Genomic DNA, 16886 nt, shown 5'->3' on the forward strand with positions numbered 1-16886 from the left:
ACTTTCTCTAATGATAAAAATTTCAAACATACAATTTGGTTTTCAAACACTTCTCTGTAGTTTAGTTTTCAAATACCTTTCTGTGTTATTCAGTCTCCAAATACTTTTTTTTTATAATTTTTTAAACACTTTTCTATAATTCAGTTTTCAAACACTCTTTGAAAATTTATTTTCAAACACTTTCACCAATGATAAAAGTTCAAACATTCAACTTGATTTTCAAACACTTTTCTATAACGCAGTTTGCAAACATTTTTCTATAATATACATAGTATTTAATTTTCAAATACGTTTCTGTAATTTATTTTTCAAAAAAAAAACCCGCTTTTCAACAAAATTTAGTCTTCGAACACTTCTCCAGAATTTATTTTCAGTTTCTCTAATGCTAAAAATTTCAAGCATTCAATTTAATTTTTAAGCACTTTTCTTAATTTATTTTTCAAACACCTTCCTGGAATTTATTTTTGAAACACTTTCTGATCTAGATGGAATTTAATTTTTTGCAATTGATAAATTTATTTTTCTTTTTTGTTCTTTTTTTCTTGTTTTCTAACAATCATTATCATTGTAACAACATAAAATTTTGTCAGGGAAAAAAAATTTACCATTGTCACTAATTAAAAATCATTGTCATTGAGATGAGCATTTGAACGTTCGTCTCTAAAATTACTGTTAAAGCAAAATCCATTGTTGGAGACAATAAAATCTTTCTTGAACACGATATGCGCAATAATTATTGGAAATTCAAATTCGTATCAAATTATTATTTAATTTCATTCGCAATACTGGTTTTATGATGTAATAATAGCTCCTCGAATTATTTGTTAAATACGGGTTATGAGTGATTATTACACGCACGCAAATTCCTCAACGTATGTACATAGTGTTTATGAACGGTTAAACTGCAATTCACACTGAAAGCATTGTTATAATATATCAGGATTGGGGCTTGAATCAGAAAATAAAAATGGCTGATAACAATTATGTATTTACCTGAGCTGAGGATTGAAGCCATCGACATCCATCCGAATACGTTAAGGTGCATTGTACGAGTTTTTATATTATCTTCTTGGACATCCACAACGCTAATGCGGGGTCTGCAATGAATTATGTTAGAGCCGACACAATAATTGTTACAACATGATGTGCGTTAGTTAGTACAGGGACAAATACAGGGTATATTTTCATCACCAAATAAACCACAAGCATCGAGCATCCTGCGCCACCCATCGGCGGAAATTCGAAGCTTTATATACTGAGAAGTATTAAGTTTCCGAATATATACTTATTTCTTTTTTCAATGTCATTAAAAAAATAATACAATGAAATCACACGCAATATATAATTCCGAGTTGATTAATTAACTAATTTAATACAGCATCGAGAATGATAATTGCGGTATCATCGATGTTCACATTGACGCGTGTGACGTCATACTCAGATGCTTCAAAGATAACGTTATAAGATTCAAACCGGGTGTTTCAAGAACATTAAGGTGTGGTTTTTGTTATGAAATATCTCCATCCAAGTGCAAATGTCTTACAGATCGCTGAGTAAACATGTCGACAATGACATCCATGTAATTCTTAGTAGACCTATTTTACTTATTACGTTTTACATGCTCTTCAATTGAAGCTCATAAATAGAGCTTTCATTGGGTATCCATCATAATTATATTTTATTCATCATTGTCTAAGGCCAGGATTACACTATAAAAGTTTTATAAAAGTTCATTTATAAAATTTGAAAAATTCAATCAGTAAGATTATCGGTTGCGTTTGCTCGAATGTAACCTATGAAATTTATTGGCTGGATTTTTCAAGTTTTATAAAAGGGATTTTGTCGAACTTTTATAGTGTAATCCCGGCCTAAAACCAGAATTACATTTTAAAAGGTTTATGAAAATTATTTTATAAAACTAGTACAAATACAAATACAACGCCACAACAGGCAAAATGCCCAACGAGGTAGCTGATAAAAAGATGCTCATAAAAATATGGATGTAAAGTAGGGATGTACAGTAGGATTATCGGTTAAATTCGAACACAAATGCAACGGATAATCTTATATTTGTCAAGTTTTATAAAAGAATTTTCCTAAAACTTTTATAGTGTGACACCGGCTTAAGACATTCACGGCATTCTTCAAGTCTTACATTGACCGTCGCTGTGCGGCCATATAGGCATCGTGCTGGACTCTCATCGCGAGGATCCAGGTTCGAATCCCGTTGGCGGCACAGTGGTGGTCGGTTTAAGCTAGTTTTCTACGGTTATCCAACTTTGAGGCACGAATGTGTTCATCTCCCAGGTGTACGTCTCCCATTTTAAAAAAAATCACTCCGCAGAGAGAAAGAGACTTAAACACGATTCTTATATACCACGAAAAATTCAAACATTTACCATCTTTACTTCGAAATATTATCGACAGGTGGCAGCCCCAGCAAGACCACGAAACAAGCACAACTCTAACAATATAAATACGTTATGGCTACACGTATTCAGAACACACATCCCGGCATGTACTGATCCATTAGGAATTCCGTAGAGGAATGTATATGAGGTGCGTGTGTATGTATGGTAAAATAGCAGTCTTACATTAACTGTACTGTAGAAAAATATGCATTACGAGTAATACTTATATTTCGAATCAATCATTGCGCCACCAAGCGGTAGAATTTCATAATAAAATAAGCTATAATTCAAATATCTCGAAAACATTTACCGTTTTAAATACGAATCAATCCCCATTACTTTCATTTGCATGCCCAACACACAGTTTGCGTACCTTCAACGTTCAAAACGACCGAGACACGATCAGACCCCTCGCCATTGACCGCGATGCACGTGTAGTTCCCGACGTGTTCCGCGGCCACTCTCTCGATGGCGTAATCGGACTTCCTCTTGGAATTGCTGATGTGGACGCCAGGCTTGTCCTTGGCTCGCCTCCCGTCCACTTCCCACTCGAAACTCACCGGCAGGGCTCCTCGCTTCAGGTTGCAGGTTATGGCGATGCTGTCGCCTAGGCCGAGGTCCGGTGGCATTGCTATCGGGTGCAGGGCCGGACTGTCCTGCCCTGAAACTGGACAGACAGTGAACGGAGTTGCCATTATTATTTCGAATAATTCCATTGAAAAAAATTGTAAATATACAGTGTGAGCGAAAAGTCTTGGACACGTTTTAAAAATGAATAAAAATCAACTAATTGATGTCGAAAGGTGCAGTTTGCATTTGAATACATATCATTCTGGCTGGGATTTCTATGCATATTTTTTATGATTTTGCATATTTTGCTATTTTTTACGCGATAGAGCATTTTTTTCATGATTTTTAGTAGTTTAAGGCATTATTTTGCATATCTTAACAAAGGAATGAAGAGAGATTTTTTCTCCTTTCCTCGCGCTTCATTTCCCACGATTGGCGATTTTTGGACGATATGAGCAATAATTTTGCACTTTTACTTTACCTTCGGGATCATTTTGGCAATTTTATTTGTGCACCTTTGGCACCCTTTTTTAAATAATTGGCAATTTGTCGTATTTCTGTCGAGGAAATAGTGTTTGCCTATTTATATACATAAAGCCTTATATTGTCTTATTTATAAAGGCATATATTTTTAGGTTTCAGCGGCATATTTTATGAAGCATATTCTGTCGTGTGTTAGGTCATAAAAATCCTAGACCTACATATTACGGCATAGCTTTTTTTTTAATTAAAAAAATATATATATATTGTTAAAATTTCATTCATAGAAGTGTATGAATGAAGTACTTCATGGCAGTGTATCATAAAAAACTAGACATACCACATAAAATGCAAAACAAACGCTGCCTAATTGATGCTTATTACGATTTGCGTTATGTAAAACAATATGAGCAGCGCTTCTAGCTCGTGCTGCATCTACACCGGTGAAAGTGTGTTTTGTGAAATGTGAAAAGTTTTATGTACAGCAAATCGTTCTTGACATTAATTACACACTGTTTGTGTTGCATTGCCATGACAAGCATTTTAATGCAAACCGCATTTTTTTTATGCCAATTAATTGCTTTTTTTAATGTGTCCAGGATTTTTCACACACCTTGTACTTTTGGAAATTTGCACATAAATATAGTAAATCCTCTCTGAGGGAGCGAGGGGGGGGGGAGGTGCACCCCTTCGATTTCCATAAAACTGAACCTTTTCGGAGAGAGGTGACACACACTCCTTCATACAAATGAAATAATGTGTGAGGAATTTTATCGGATCCGATTAAATTAGCAATTCAGAGAGAAAGATGTTACGGCAAGTCTCGATACAACATCATATTTACAGGATAAATTAAGATCAAAAATAGAAATGGCGTAAAAAAACATTCATGTCTTACCTGATCCGAGGATCGAAGCCATTGAAATCCATCCGAACAGATTAAGGTGCATTATATATCTTCTTGGACGTACTCTTTCACTATATAGAGATAATTTTAATGATGTAATAATGTCAAAGATGCTAACAAGGGTAGTTACCATGATAACAACAATGTTATCCCTACAAAAAAAGTGTGTGCAACGGGATGATGAATGTACACATAATAATCTCGTCTCCTAAATATAAAAAAAAGAAAATTGGAGGCATCGAGCATCCCGCGCCACCTAGCTGTGAAAATTCGAAATAATACATTGAGATATAAATTGACGAATATGTGTGTGTTTTCGTGTTTTATTGATACTGAAAGAGAAACGGTTCACTGTCTAAGTTATTTTTTCTAGAACTTAGAGGTACCTTCGACGTTGAGAACGGCAGTCGCGATGTCTCTGCCGTCGACATTGACAGCGACGCAGGTGTAGTTCCCTATGTGTTCAGCAGACACCTTGTCGATGGCGTAATCGGATTTCTTCTGGTACACGTTGATTTTGACACCGGGTCTTTCGACGGCATCGACACCGTCGACTTTCCATTCGAAAGACACCGGCAGTGTCCCACGCTTCAGGTTACACGTGATGGAGATGCTGTCGCCGAGGGCCAGGTCCGAAGGCACAAATATCGGATGCAACGATGGAGGATGTGTCGCAGTAGTTACTGCGGGAAACAGAAGAAAAAAATTATAAATACAGCCGAAATTCTAGAAAAGTGTTAAAAAATAAATCTTAGGAAGTTCATGAAAAATAAATTTTAGAAAGTGTTTAAAAAATAAATTTTAGAAAGTGTTTAAAAAATAAATTTCAGAAAGTGTTTAAAAAATAAATTTCAGAAAGTGTTAAAAAATAAATTTTAGAAAGTGTTAAAAAAATAAATTTTAGAAAGTGTTTAAAAAATAAATTTTAGAAAGTGTTTAAAAAATAAATTTTAGAAAGTGTTTAAAAATCAATTCAATAAAAGTGTTTAATACAAATACAACGCCACAACAGGCAAAAATATGGATGCTATATATTTCAAAAATACAGCAACCCAATTAAAAATGCAATTAACAAAAAATTATAATCAATATATACACATGATAAAATATCATACAATGCCCATAAAGAAAACTTATGGTTGTCTTATTCTAAGTATGGATAGCTCCTCGATTTACCCCAACATGTTTATCGTGTTTCTTTTTAAACGTCTAAAAAATAAACTAAAGGAGTGTTTATATATATATATATATAAACTCCATTGAATATTTGAAGTTTTATCATTAAAAAAGCATGTTTAAAATATAACTTGTAGAAAAGTGCATGAAAGCTAATTAGAGGAAAATGTTCAAAAACCGAATTGGAGAAAAATGTGCGAAATATAGACGAAAAGTGTTTAAAACTAAATTGTAGAAATTGTTTGAAAACTATGTGGAATGTTTGAAAGTTTTATCATTAGAGATGCAATGATGAAAATTTTAAAAAAATGTTTAGAAACGAGACTGTAGAAACGTGTTTGGAAAATAAATTGAGTGTTTGAAATTTTTATCACTAAAGAAGAAATAAATTCTGAAAAAGTCGTTAAAAATTAAATTCTAGGAAAGTGTGCAAAAAATAAATTCTGCGTTTGAAAAGTGTTTGTAAATTTGATTGAATGTTTGAAGTTTTTGTCATTGGAAAAGAATGTGTTGAAAAAATAAATCGTAGAAAAATGGTAAAAAACTAAATTGAATGTAATTGAAAATTATCATTAGAGAGAAAATGTTTAAAAAGTAAATTGTAGAAACGTGTTGGGAAAGTAAATTGAGTGTTTAAAATTTTTATCATTACAGAAGAAATAAACTCTAGAAAAGTATTTAAAAATTATAATTCTAGAAAAGTGCTGAAAATCAAATTCTAGGTTTGAAAACTGGATTGAATGTTTGAAATTTTAATTATGGGAAAAGTGTTCAAAAAAAATTGTAGAGAAATGTTGGGAAACTAAGTTGAGTGTTTGAATTTTTTATCATCTCACGAATGAAGTAAATTCTAGAAAATTTTTTAGAATGTAAATTGTAGAAAATTTTTTAAAATATAAATTGTAGAAAACTGTTTAAAAAACAAATTCCGAAAAGTGTTTAAAAAATAAATACTAGGAGATGTTTTAAAAATATATTCGAAAGAAATGTTTAAAAATTTGATTAAATGTTTGAAATTTTCATCATTGAAAAATAAAGTGTTTGAAAAATAAATTGTAGAAAAGTGGTGGGAAACTAAATTGAGTGTTTAAAATTTTTATCATTACAGAAGAAATAAATTCTAAAAAAAAACTATTTTTAATAAATTTTTAGAAAAGTGTTTAAAAAATTTATTCAAAGAAGTAATTGAAACTTGACTGTCCCATTATATGCCAGAACTTTATTGTTAAATTTTTTCAACAAAAAAAGTTGTGATAACATGAATGAAATATGAAAGGAAAACTGTTTGTGGGGAGAAAAGTTTCATTAAATTAAAAACATTAATTATTAATTAATTTTTTTATTAACCATTAATATTTTTATTTAATGTGTAACTTGTGTAGCAGTGAGTATAAAATCTAGTTACAACAATTAGAAAAAATAAGGTGTTTGAAAAATAAATTGTAGAAAAGTGTTGGGAAACTATATTGGATATTTAAAATTTTTATCATTTGAGAAAGTGTTTGAACAGTAAATTGCAGAAACGTGTTTGAAAAGTAAATTGTAGGAAAGTTTTTGAAAATTTAGTTGTAAAAAACTGTTTGAAAACTACAATAAGTGTTTCAATTTTTTATTATGAGAAAAATTTTTTGAAAGTGATGGAAAGAAAGACGGTTGAAATATTGTGTCAATGTCGGAAATTTCATGGTGGAAATAGATTTTGAAACTTTAAAAATGCGACAGTGAATTTCATTAGTTCATTCGGAATATCACACATCAGTATAGTGTTTAAAATTTGCACTGTTAAAAGAATATTTACTCTACCACTGCTTTATTTTACAAAAATAATGTATTCGTACACGAAATTCTCCATAGAGGAAAATCTCATATCTCAATATTAAATATTAGGAAGACTTAATGAATAAAACTATAAATTTTGTGTTATATGCTTCTACGGCGTTACTTGATAATGAATGGCATTTCGAACGAGACAAAGAGCACATGATTCTCCGAATTTGCTGTAAAATGTTCAGGAATGTTGAGATGATCAAACCATCTCGTTAATTTAATTTCCTCTATAATTATTATACATTTTTAAAACGAAAGCTCATCAATTAGATACTTCAAAACGAAGTCTTAAATTTATGTCTTATTATGAACGTGCCTGAATAAAATTTCTTGACATGTTATCCACACATCTCATACAAAGTACATTCTCATCACTAGACAAAGCACTTTGTTTATTGATATACGTTTGTACTCACCTAGGCCTAGGGGCAGCAAAGCAGCCGTGATGAGAAGCAGCATCGTCTCTGATCGGCAACAAACACGAATATGGCTCCTACTACAGTATGGCATGATACAGTATAATTACAGCATACAATGTTGTGAAGAATATACATCTACGAATATATCTTGTCACACAGCATTACTAAGCATATAATGAAATACCATTTTCATGTCTACAAAAAAAAAAAAAAATCCAGTGGAAAGGTTGTTTTTCCATCAAAATCCCGGATCAACAGCGCCACGTATTGACGAATTCGGAAAATACAAACGTGTAAAATATTTAACATGTTTCATTTTAAAAAAAGATGTATATACAAATGTAGGCACTTTCATATTAGTGAGTGCCTATATTTTAGAAACCGTATAGGTACTTTTATGAGAAGGTTCACGTATATAATTGAACGAATAAATATCGCGATCAATTTAGGTGTCGTGATACTCGCCTTCCACTACGAGTGCAACTTGTACCGTGTCGGTACCTTCCGGATTCCTGGCTGTACATGAATAATTTCCGACGTGTTCGGTGCCGATCCGGCCTATCACGTAATCAGATTTATCCTGGGCCGTGTTGATGCGAACTCCTGGTCTTTGGGAGGTCTTGCCACCATTGAACGTCCATTCGAAGCTGATCGGGACGTCACCTCTCTTAAGGTCGCAATTGATCCTCAGGCTGTCACCTAAATTAAGGTCTGGAGGAATCAGCAGAGGGTATAGGCTAGGCTTGACGCATGACGAGCCTAAGATTGGAAGCAAATGAATATTCAAGTGTGAAATAAGCCGTTATGAGAAGTGCAATAGCCGTCAAAATGTAGTTTTTTATGCAAACAGTTAATTTTGGATACGTTCATCAGATTGAAATAGGCTTACCTTGAATAACTGAGGTAATTACTGTAAACAGTATCCAGGGATCCATATCCTAAAACAAGGAACTTTCTACTCGCAAAACAGCCTAAATGAATTGAGATTTTGTGTGAAACTTTATGTAGCACATATAAGTACACTCAGAAAATGTATTCGTAACTTCCAACGTTGGTAGTAGCTAGTACAATTTGTATTGTGTATAAAAACGATAGACGGGGGGAAACAGCGATAATTTTGCTTGTAGCGCCGCGTAGCGAAGGCGGATGGAAATACATACACAACACGAACGTTTAATGAAATTTCAAGTCTATTGCGGGTACATATGGATAGCTATTCCGATAAATATGGAGTTGTATTCAATTAAGAAACAACGGAATATTTACAGTTTTCCGTTCTAAACTTTAGATGGGGGTGTGTGTCTTTTCAATACAGAAAGGTGAGATTCAAATTTAGAGAAGAAGAAGAAGAATCCCTCCATTTGGCATCATTTTGTATGGAAAATTGGCGGTAGACAACTCTAAGTTTGACATCTCGTGTCACCATCAGTTTGTCTCTTTTGCATTGGGAGAAAAAAAACAACAAACATGCAGTGCATTCGTTTTTTCTACGGTTTTTCAAATTCAAGACGCGAAGGTGAGCCCGTCTCTCATTAAATTAATAGCTTCCCGCAGAGAGCAGGCAGGTTTTCCACACGATACTTATATAACAAGAAAAACCTCAAGCATATGCCATTCTTACTTCAAGATGTGGAACACAGATGGCAGCACCGGAGCAAGAACACGAAACCAACACAACTGTGACAACGTAAGTACGTTAGGGGCCCACACATACACTGAAAACATACATTCCGGCATGTACCGATTCGTTAGAAAACCCGCAGTGGAATGTGTAAGAGAATCATGTACGGTTAAGTAGTAGTAGTAGTAGTTTATTGTTATGAAGTTCACACGTAAGCCAAAAACAAACCATCAAATAAAGACCACCACTTCGTACCCTACAATGCACCCCAAATAAAAAGGAAGACATTTTCGTGCAAAACTATATGTAATTGGCTTTTCTGGCAAGAAAATCTAATATGCCAAGAAGCGAACTCCCAGGGTCTGCAAAAAATTGCTTCAACGTAGACCAAGTACAGAGTGAACTTATCAAATATTAGCATACAAAAATGTCAATGTTGATGCGTTATACCTTCGACATGAAGTTGCGCGGTGACTTGATCGGATCCCTCGCTGTTCGTGGCTTTGCAGGTGTAGTTCCCAACGTGTTCCGCCGATACCGTCTCTATGGTGTAATCGGATTTCCTGTCAGAAAAACTAATCCGGACACCAGCTTTTTCGACAGCCCTAGCACCATTGAATTCCCAGACGAACTTCACCGGCAACGTGCCTTTCTTCAAGCTGCAGAGAATCACGATGTTCTCTCCTAGGGCTAGATCTCGTGGCACGTACAGGTTGTGCAGCGTGGGCCGCGTTGGATCGGCCGCTAGCAAAAGAAAGGAATGTAAAGCTGATTGAATAAATTAAGAAATGCTTCACTTGAATCAGAATAAATTGATATGATTGACAAGTTAATTTTGAATTTTGGGCATTTATTTAAAAATTATAAATACGGTGGCCTCGCTAAATCGGACAACGGATAAGCGGATAAAATCCTCCTTCACCAAAATTTCTCCCATAGAGACAATGCTAAAGTTATCCGCTGAATATCACCATTTCAACGACTTTCGCCTGCTTAATCGAATATTACGCTTTACACGTCCACTGTTAATGCACATCTCCAACCACTATACACATGTTTTTATTGAATGAAACATTTAGAATTAATGGAAAATATGTCACCAAGTTAAGATTTAACTTAATCTGAGAATAAGTACGGCACTCAAAGTATTGAAGACGTCTTCAATACGTACATTCAATTATTCAGAGGGCACTAACTTTCCTGAAGAAATGTGAAAATCTTAGGTATGTGTGATCTTTGTAATTAACTATAATTTTCATTTCATTTTTTATGTCTGATTTATTCGAGAAGCTTTGTTGGTCTTTCATCAGTTTTTCAACATTACTAGCGTTGAAAAATGGCGATTGAATTTTTCCCCCACATAATGGGATATTGTGTGCTGGAACCGTTGATATCTAATTAAGCGGGGGCCGACTGAAGTAGTTTTTCTCATAGAACAAAGTAGATACCATTATTGTTGGAAGAGATTGCAGGAAGACGATTATTCATGAAAGAAGAAATGCAATTCACAAAGCGAGTGAATTAAATACAGCTATTACGAGTGACTTCATTGAACACGATTCTTGGTGAGAGAATCCAATGAAGGCCGTTGTTTTTAGGTGAATTAAAGGGGAAAAAACATTATTGAAGAGTAACTCAAAGAAATCTAATGTTGCAATGGGCAGATATAAAAAAAAACACTGTTTGCATGAAGATCATCAGTGTCAAATGAATTTTAGGAAAACCATAGTTAATGAGGAAATTGAATGAGGACCATTGTTGCTGAGAGAATAAAATCAGGACCATTGTTGCTGAGAGAATAAAATCAGGACCATTGTTGCTGAGAGAATAAAATCAGGACCATTGTTGCTGAGAGAATAAAATGATGAACCATTGTTGCTGAGAGAATAAAATCAGGACCATTGTTGCTGAGAGAAGAAAATGACGAACCAATGAGGAATGCAATGAGGACCATCAACCAATGAGGAATGCAATGAGGACCATAAATACCGAGAGAATGCAATGAGGACCATCAATACCGAGAGAATGCAATGAGGACCATCAATACCGAGAGAATGCAATGAGGACCATTATTATGCAGAGAATGCAATGAGGACCATTATTATGTAGAGAATGCAATGACGACCATTATTATGTAGAGAATGCAATGAGGACCATTATTATGTAGAGAATGTAATGAGGACCATTATTATGTAGAGAATGCAATGAGGACCATCAACCAATGAGGAATGCAATGAGGACCATCAACCAATGAGGAATGCAATGAGGACCATAAATACCGAGAGAATGCAATGAGGACCATTATTATGTAGAGAATGCAATGAGGACCATTATTATGTAGAGAATGCAATGAGGACCATTATTATGTAGAGAATGCAATGAGGACCATTATTATGTAGAGAATGCAATGAGGACCATTATTATGTAGAGAATGCAATGAGGACCATTATTATGTAGAGAATGCAATGAGGACCATTATTATGTAGAGAATGCAATGAGGACCATTATTATGTAGAGAATGCAATAAAAGAACGATATTGGTGAGAGAATGCAATGAAAAAAAATTTGCAGCGAGATAAGAATTGAGGCAGGGGTTGTCACGTCACGACCCCCTGACATGGCCCCCACAAGGGGTGTGCTGATAAGGCTCCAGCCCTGTGGCCCGGGGTGATTTTAATTTTTTTTTTTTCCACGCTATATAAATTCATCATAAAGGGGCCCCGTGAAAGCCTAGTCGGGGGGACAGGAAAAGATCTCAGCCTACGGGGCCCTGTTTCAGGATGTGGGCGTCATGCCCCCTGAAGTCAGTATTTCATTCAATTGCAAATCTAATGCAAAAACAAATTCGTGTCAATCGGTAAATTAGTTGATTTTTCCTTTTAAATTGAAAGAAAGATGGAATGAATTATAGTGTAAATGTATATACAAGAAAAAACACTTTGTGAACGCCATTTTCTCAGATTGCCGTTTTTGAGCTAATCCGTGAGATTTAAAAAAAAAACAGAACCCCCAAAAATTCTGAAATTCTGTAGAAGTGTGTGTATGTTCAACATGCATTTGTAGAATAAATCTCAGATTTTGCAATCGACTAATGGAAAGCATTTTTTTTTTTTTTTAAAAAGTTGAAATTTTTGAAACTTATATATAGGGGTTTTCTTCAAACTCTAAAAATTCATAAAATTTTAACAAATCGTCAGATATTCAAGTTGTAGATTAATTTTAACGGACTTTTAATGAATAAACACTTCTGCTAAATTCTAGCATTCTTTTTTTCCAGTTGCACGAACTTGAAAACTGCAATCTGAAAAAATCCCGTTCAAAGTGTTTTTTCTTGTATGGTTTACAATTTAATTCATTACTCCGTGCATTTTAAAAGAAATAATTAACAAATTAGCGATTAATTTGTTAATTGACGCGAATTCGTTTGCGTTTGATTTGCCATTGAATGAAACATTTTTTAAAAGTCATTCTTGAAAATTTCGACTTAAGTGGTCATGACCCCCCCCCCCCCCCAAAAGCATTCACAGTCAGATAATGCAGTAAAGACCGTTCTTGGTGATCAACTCACATAAAAGAAATAATACGGATCACACACGGATATGAAAACATTGTTGGTCAGACTCGTTTCTTTCTTTTTTTTGCCAATTTCATTCTATGTAGATCGTTATTATGAAGGACGTAACACATTTCAGTCATTGTAAATATTACATAATAGTTGTTGTTCTTTGCTGAGGATATTGAATAAAGACCACTGTTGTACTCCATTTAGATATTAATATAAATAGAGATTACAATGATATACCAATTATGTTATTATTATCTATCTACTTAAATACTTCATATCAATTTATGAGGAGCAGTTATACTTTTAAATGATAAGCTAATTTAAAGGTTATATATTAATTTCATTAAACAATGGAAAGCATTACCTTTTCTATTTTGCATGAAACAAAGCAAATTAATATTAATTGTTGAAAAATGTTTTCTCATGAATACGTACAATAACGAGAATTTTTACAGTGAAATTTAAAGGGAAGGTCACGTGATTAATACCATTGCTAACAATCAATATGAAAACATGACAATGTTAATTAACATCGACAGAAAAAAAAGCTGCAGTATAGTAGTATGTTTAACTCACCCGATAATGTCCCCGCAACCAACAGGACGAAAGCTGACAGGAGAGGAGCTGCCATTGTCGAGGTATATTCTAGAAGAATCTGGTGACAACGACAATGAACAATGGTCATAACAATCCGTTAACAATGGTTTAGTTACCAGTTAAAGTAAATGTATCGCGATTCTTTAGTGACACGAATTGTCGCTGGATTCTTCGAAAACGAATACCGACAAGACAACAACCGTGTGTTGGCGTCCCAACGTCCCTTTACGAACAACAGCGCCACGTAGCGGAACAAAACGGAAATTTCATACATATAATATAATAGTATTCACATGAATATATATGAATAAACTTTATATAATGGAAAATTTCGGAAATATTGTATTTTGCAAAAATCCGTTGTCCATATCATTTATTGAATACCTTCGACATGTAAGGACGCGTCGACGCGGTCGGAGCCCTCGGAATTGGTCGCAAGACACGAATAGTTCCCAACATGTTCCGCGGACACCTTCTCTATGATGTAATCGGATTTGCCTTTCGAAGAGCTTATGTGGATGTCCGGTCTCTCAAAAGCCTCGTTGCCATTGAAATACCACTGGAAACTGACCGGTGGGCTTCCTCTTCTTAAGCTGCATATGATTCCCAGCTTGTCGCCTATGGCGAGGTCCGTAGGCATCATGATCGGGTGAAGCACTGGCACCTGAGCCGAATATGCTGTGGAGAAAATATAGAAAATAAACGTTATATAGAATATTTTGAGATCATTCAACGTTCTATCACATACCAGATCGTTTCAATAAAATCAGTGGCCAAATTTCAAAGTTTTTGGAAACTTTTCTCCGAAGTTTGAATGCAAATTGCTTGAGAACAATATACAGTCAAACTCGGTTATAGCGACATCGAAGATTCCACGAAATTTTGTCTTTATAACCAAGGTTGACGACAAATATAATCAGGTGCAATCAAATACTGGATATGAAGTTTTCCATTACTTTATGATTGGGGGGGTGACCATATTTGATCGAGGAAAGTGCGGGAAATTAGAATAATTAATACTGGACATCGCCGATTCTCAACAAACACGTTGCCAAATGTCTGTGAAATTGCAAAAAATTACTTATAAATAACCCTTTAGGGAAGAAATATAAAGCTAAAGTGAGTCTGCTAAAATGTATTTCACGGAAAATAAATTAACTTGGCAAATATGTGATATGAATATTTATAGTCATATTCATTACAACGCAATTTATATATAAATTTTGCAAATTACTTTCATTCCTGATTCTGATAACAATTGAGAATTAAAGCCGGGTTTTCCTAGGAATAGAACTTTTGCGCCGTATTCAGCGTGAAAACGCTGATTGGTCAAAAAGACCTGAATTTCAGGCTTTTTTTTTACCAATCAGCGTTTTCACGCTGCGCGCTGTGGAAACCTGCTCCTAGGAAAACCCTGGCTTAAAGCAAGCTTCGTTAAGAAAACGGGACATTTCTATTGGAAAATAACTGGGGAGGGCGGAAATATGGAAATGTTTTGCATAGCGGTCATGTTGATGAGGAAGTCGGGATGTCAAACATGCATAGGCGTACGCAGAATTTTCTCAGGGGACGGGGGGTTTCAATTTTTTTTCTTCTCAAGGGGGATTACGTTTTTTCCGGCAAAATAACACTATGATCTCGACTTGGGGGGCTTAGAACCCCAATTCCCCCCCCCCCTTGCGTACGCCAATGCAAACATGTAAATAAGTCTTATCTTCAACGTCATGTATAAATAGAACAACAGACAAACATTCCTTGAATGCGATCAGTTGTAATTCTAGGAATTTCTTGCAAAAACGAAACGAAAACAAAAGTGATGAAAAATTTGTTATATCCGATGGGGCGGTTGCTTTTCATCGACGTTATAAGCGAAGCAAATTAACATTATTCCCTATGGGAATCAGTCTGGACAGTCACAGAGAGCAACAGGTCTACAACGGTGAAATCTTCAATCATTACACTCCACTTAAAGTTAGAAGAATTGATGGGAAGATGGCTGCACACACACATAACAAGCATTATACGCAAACAAAACTTCACGTTAGGTTCACAATACGTACCCGCACATTCCGGCGTGTACCAATTCGTTAGAAATTCCGTAGAGGAATGTGTACGAGTTGCATGCCCGGTTAAGTAGTGTGGACAGCCATCTATTGACGTTATAGCCGAGGTTTCGTCACAATCGAGGTCGTAATAACCGAGTTTAACTGCATATGTATATGTTCGAGAGCTTATCTCGGTGTTTAACAAGCTCATTGCATAAATTAAAGTGTAGAGTGTAGTGTATCAATTTAGTTTGAAAATTTTAAGAATTAAAGTACTGAATAAGAAAAATTCGTACCCGTATGCTAATACACTCCTTGAATATTTTAAAAATTCTGATGTAAAACATCTGGGTAACTATGTTCAAGCAAGTGAGAAAAATTTCCAGACATAAGAAGCAACCATTCATAAGAATCAAAATGGGTGAACCAAACGCGATTCTTACGAGCGGTGGCTACTTTGTTTGAAGTTTTCTGTCCAAATAAATTACACAGCAGAACCTCTCGATAACGGACACCCTCGATAACACACACATGGGGCAAAACATTTTGTCCGCTAATGGGGAGTTACGATACGCAATGAGATGTCGTTCATACGACTTTCATACTTATACGACATTTGGCTTCGGTCGAAATCGGTTCCTATACATTGAAATGTATAGGAACTGATTTCGACCTATACATTGAAATGTATATGTTGCTGTGCGTAAAAGTGAACACTGGTTATGAATAATCACTAGTCGCTTCGATGCAGAAAGTTTGATTAAATTTCACCAACATTTATCGCTTGCATCTGTGATTATGCATAATTCTCAAACAGAAATAGGAAGTTTGATAAATGTGGAAAAATTTATAACCTTTCTCCTCTTCATATTAAACCTATTAATTATTTTTACCTGTACATGATACGTGTATGCAATGAAAATTAAGTTAAATCAAATTAAGTGTGAAAAGAGAAGATAAAAAGTGCAAAAAAACCAGTGCTGGATCATAGCTGGTAAGTATGCTCAATGTAAGCATGAAGTTATACATAATCACAGTTGAAAATGATGAATTCTTAATGAATAAAAACTATTAAATTAGCGTTTTTCGGGGAAAAAACTAGAGTTTGTGTGTGCCTAACTTTACTGTCCGCTTAAAGGGGGGAGTGAAATACATTATACCCCTATTCCACGGGATTGGGGATAAGAAAAGTGTCCGTTAACGGTGAGTGCCCTCGTTAAGGGAGGTTCCACTCTAATAGTGATGTTTCGTTAAAAAAAAATTTCGCA

At 34.7% G+C, this 16886-nt stretch overlaps 2 protein-coding genes across 9 annotated transcripts in view; both read right to left on the reverse strand.

Annotated features, from left to right (window-relative positions):
- LOC149071021 (cell adhesion molecule Dscam1-like) overlaps positions 1-16886 on the reverse strand; it is a 91756-nt gene that overhangs the window by 60389 nt on the left and 14481 nt on the right. For 2 of the 8 annotated variants that reach the window (XM_089248362.1, XM_089248360.1), the window contains exon 1: positions 994-1128. The exons of 4 other annotated variants lie outside the window; for them this stretch is intronic. In XM_089248362.1, the coding sequence (XP_089104488.1) occupies positions 994-1045 (52 nt within the window). In that variant the 5' untranslated portion in view covers positions 1046-1128. Of the gene's footprint in view, positions 1-993; positions 1129-2784; positions 3079-4359; positions 4511-4754; positions 5052-7787; positions 7964-16886 lie in introns of those variants that run through there. 2 more of the 8 variants (XM_089248347.1, XM_089248346.1) reach the window with 2 other exon arrangements.
- Positions 8236-8737, reverse strand: LOC149071022 (coxsackievirus and adenovirus receptor homolog). The gene is made up of 2 exons (XM_089248792.1): positions 8680-8737; positions 8236-8549 (listed from the first exon to the last, which is right to left on the reverse strand). The coding sequence occupies exons 1-2, from the start codon at positions 8723-8725 to the stop codon at positions 8236-8238; spliced, it is 360 nt and encodes a 119-aa protein (XP_089104918.1). The 5' UTR covers positions 8726-8737.

The sequence above is a fragment of the Pholcus phalangioides genome, unplaced genomic scaffold (genome assembly GCF_987345545.1).
Source record: "Pholcus phalangioides strain wild (caught in Gottingen) unplaced genomic scaffold, Ppha-v1.0 ptg000020l_1, whole genome shotgun sequence".
NCBI classification, from domain to species: domain Eukaryota; kingdom Metazoa; phylum Arthropoda; class Arachnida; order Araneae; family Pholcidae; genus Pholcus; species Pholcus phalangioides.

Bases quoted from the DNA above. Each gene is read 5' to 3' on its own strand.
- LOC149071022 (XM_089248792.1), bottom strand. From the start codon at position 8,725: ATGGATCCCTGGATACTGTTTACAGTAATTACCTCAGTTATTCAAG. The intron at 8,550-8,679 runs GTAAGCCTATTT...TTCCAATCTTAG, and splicing joins AATTACCTCAGTTATTCAAG to GCTCGTCATGCGTCAAGCCT.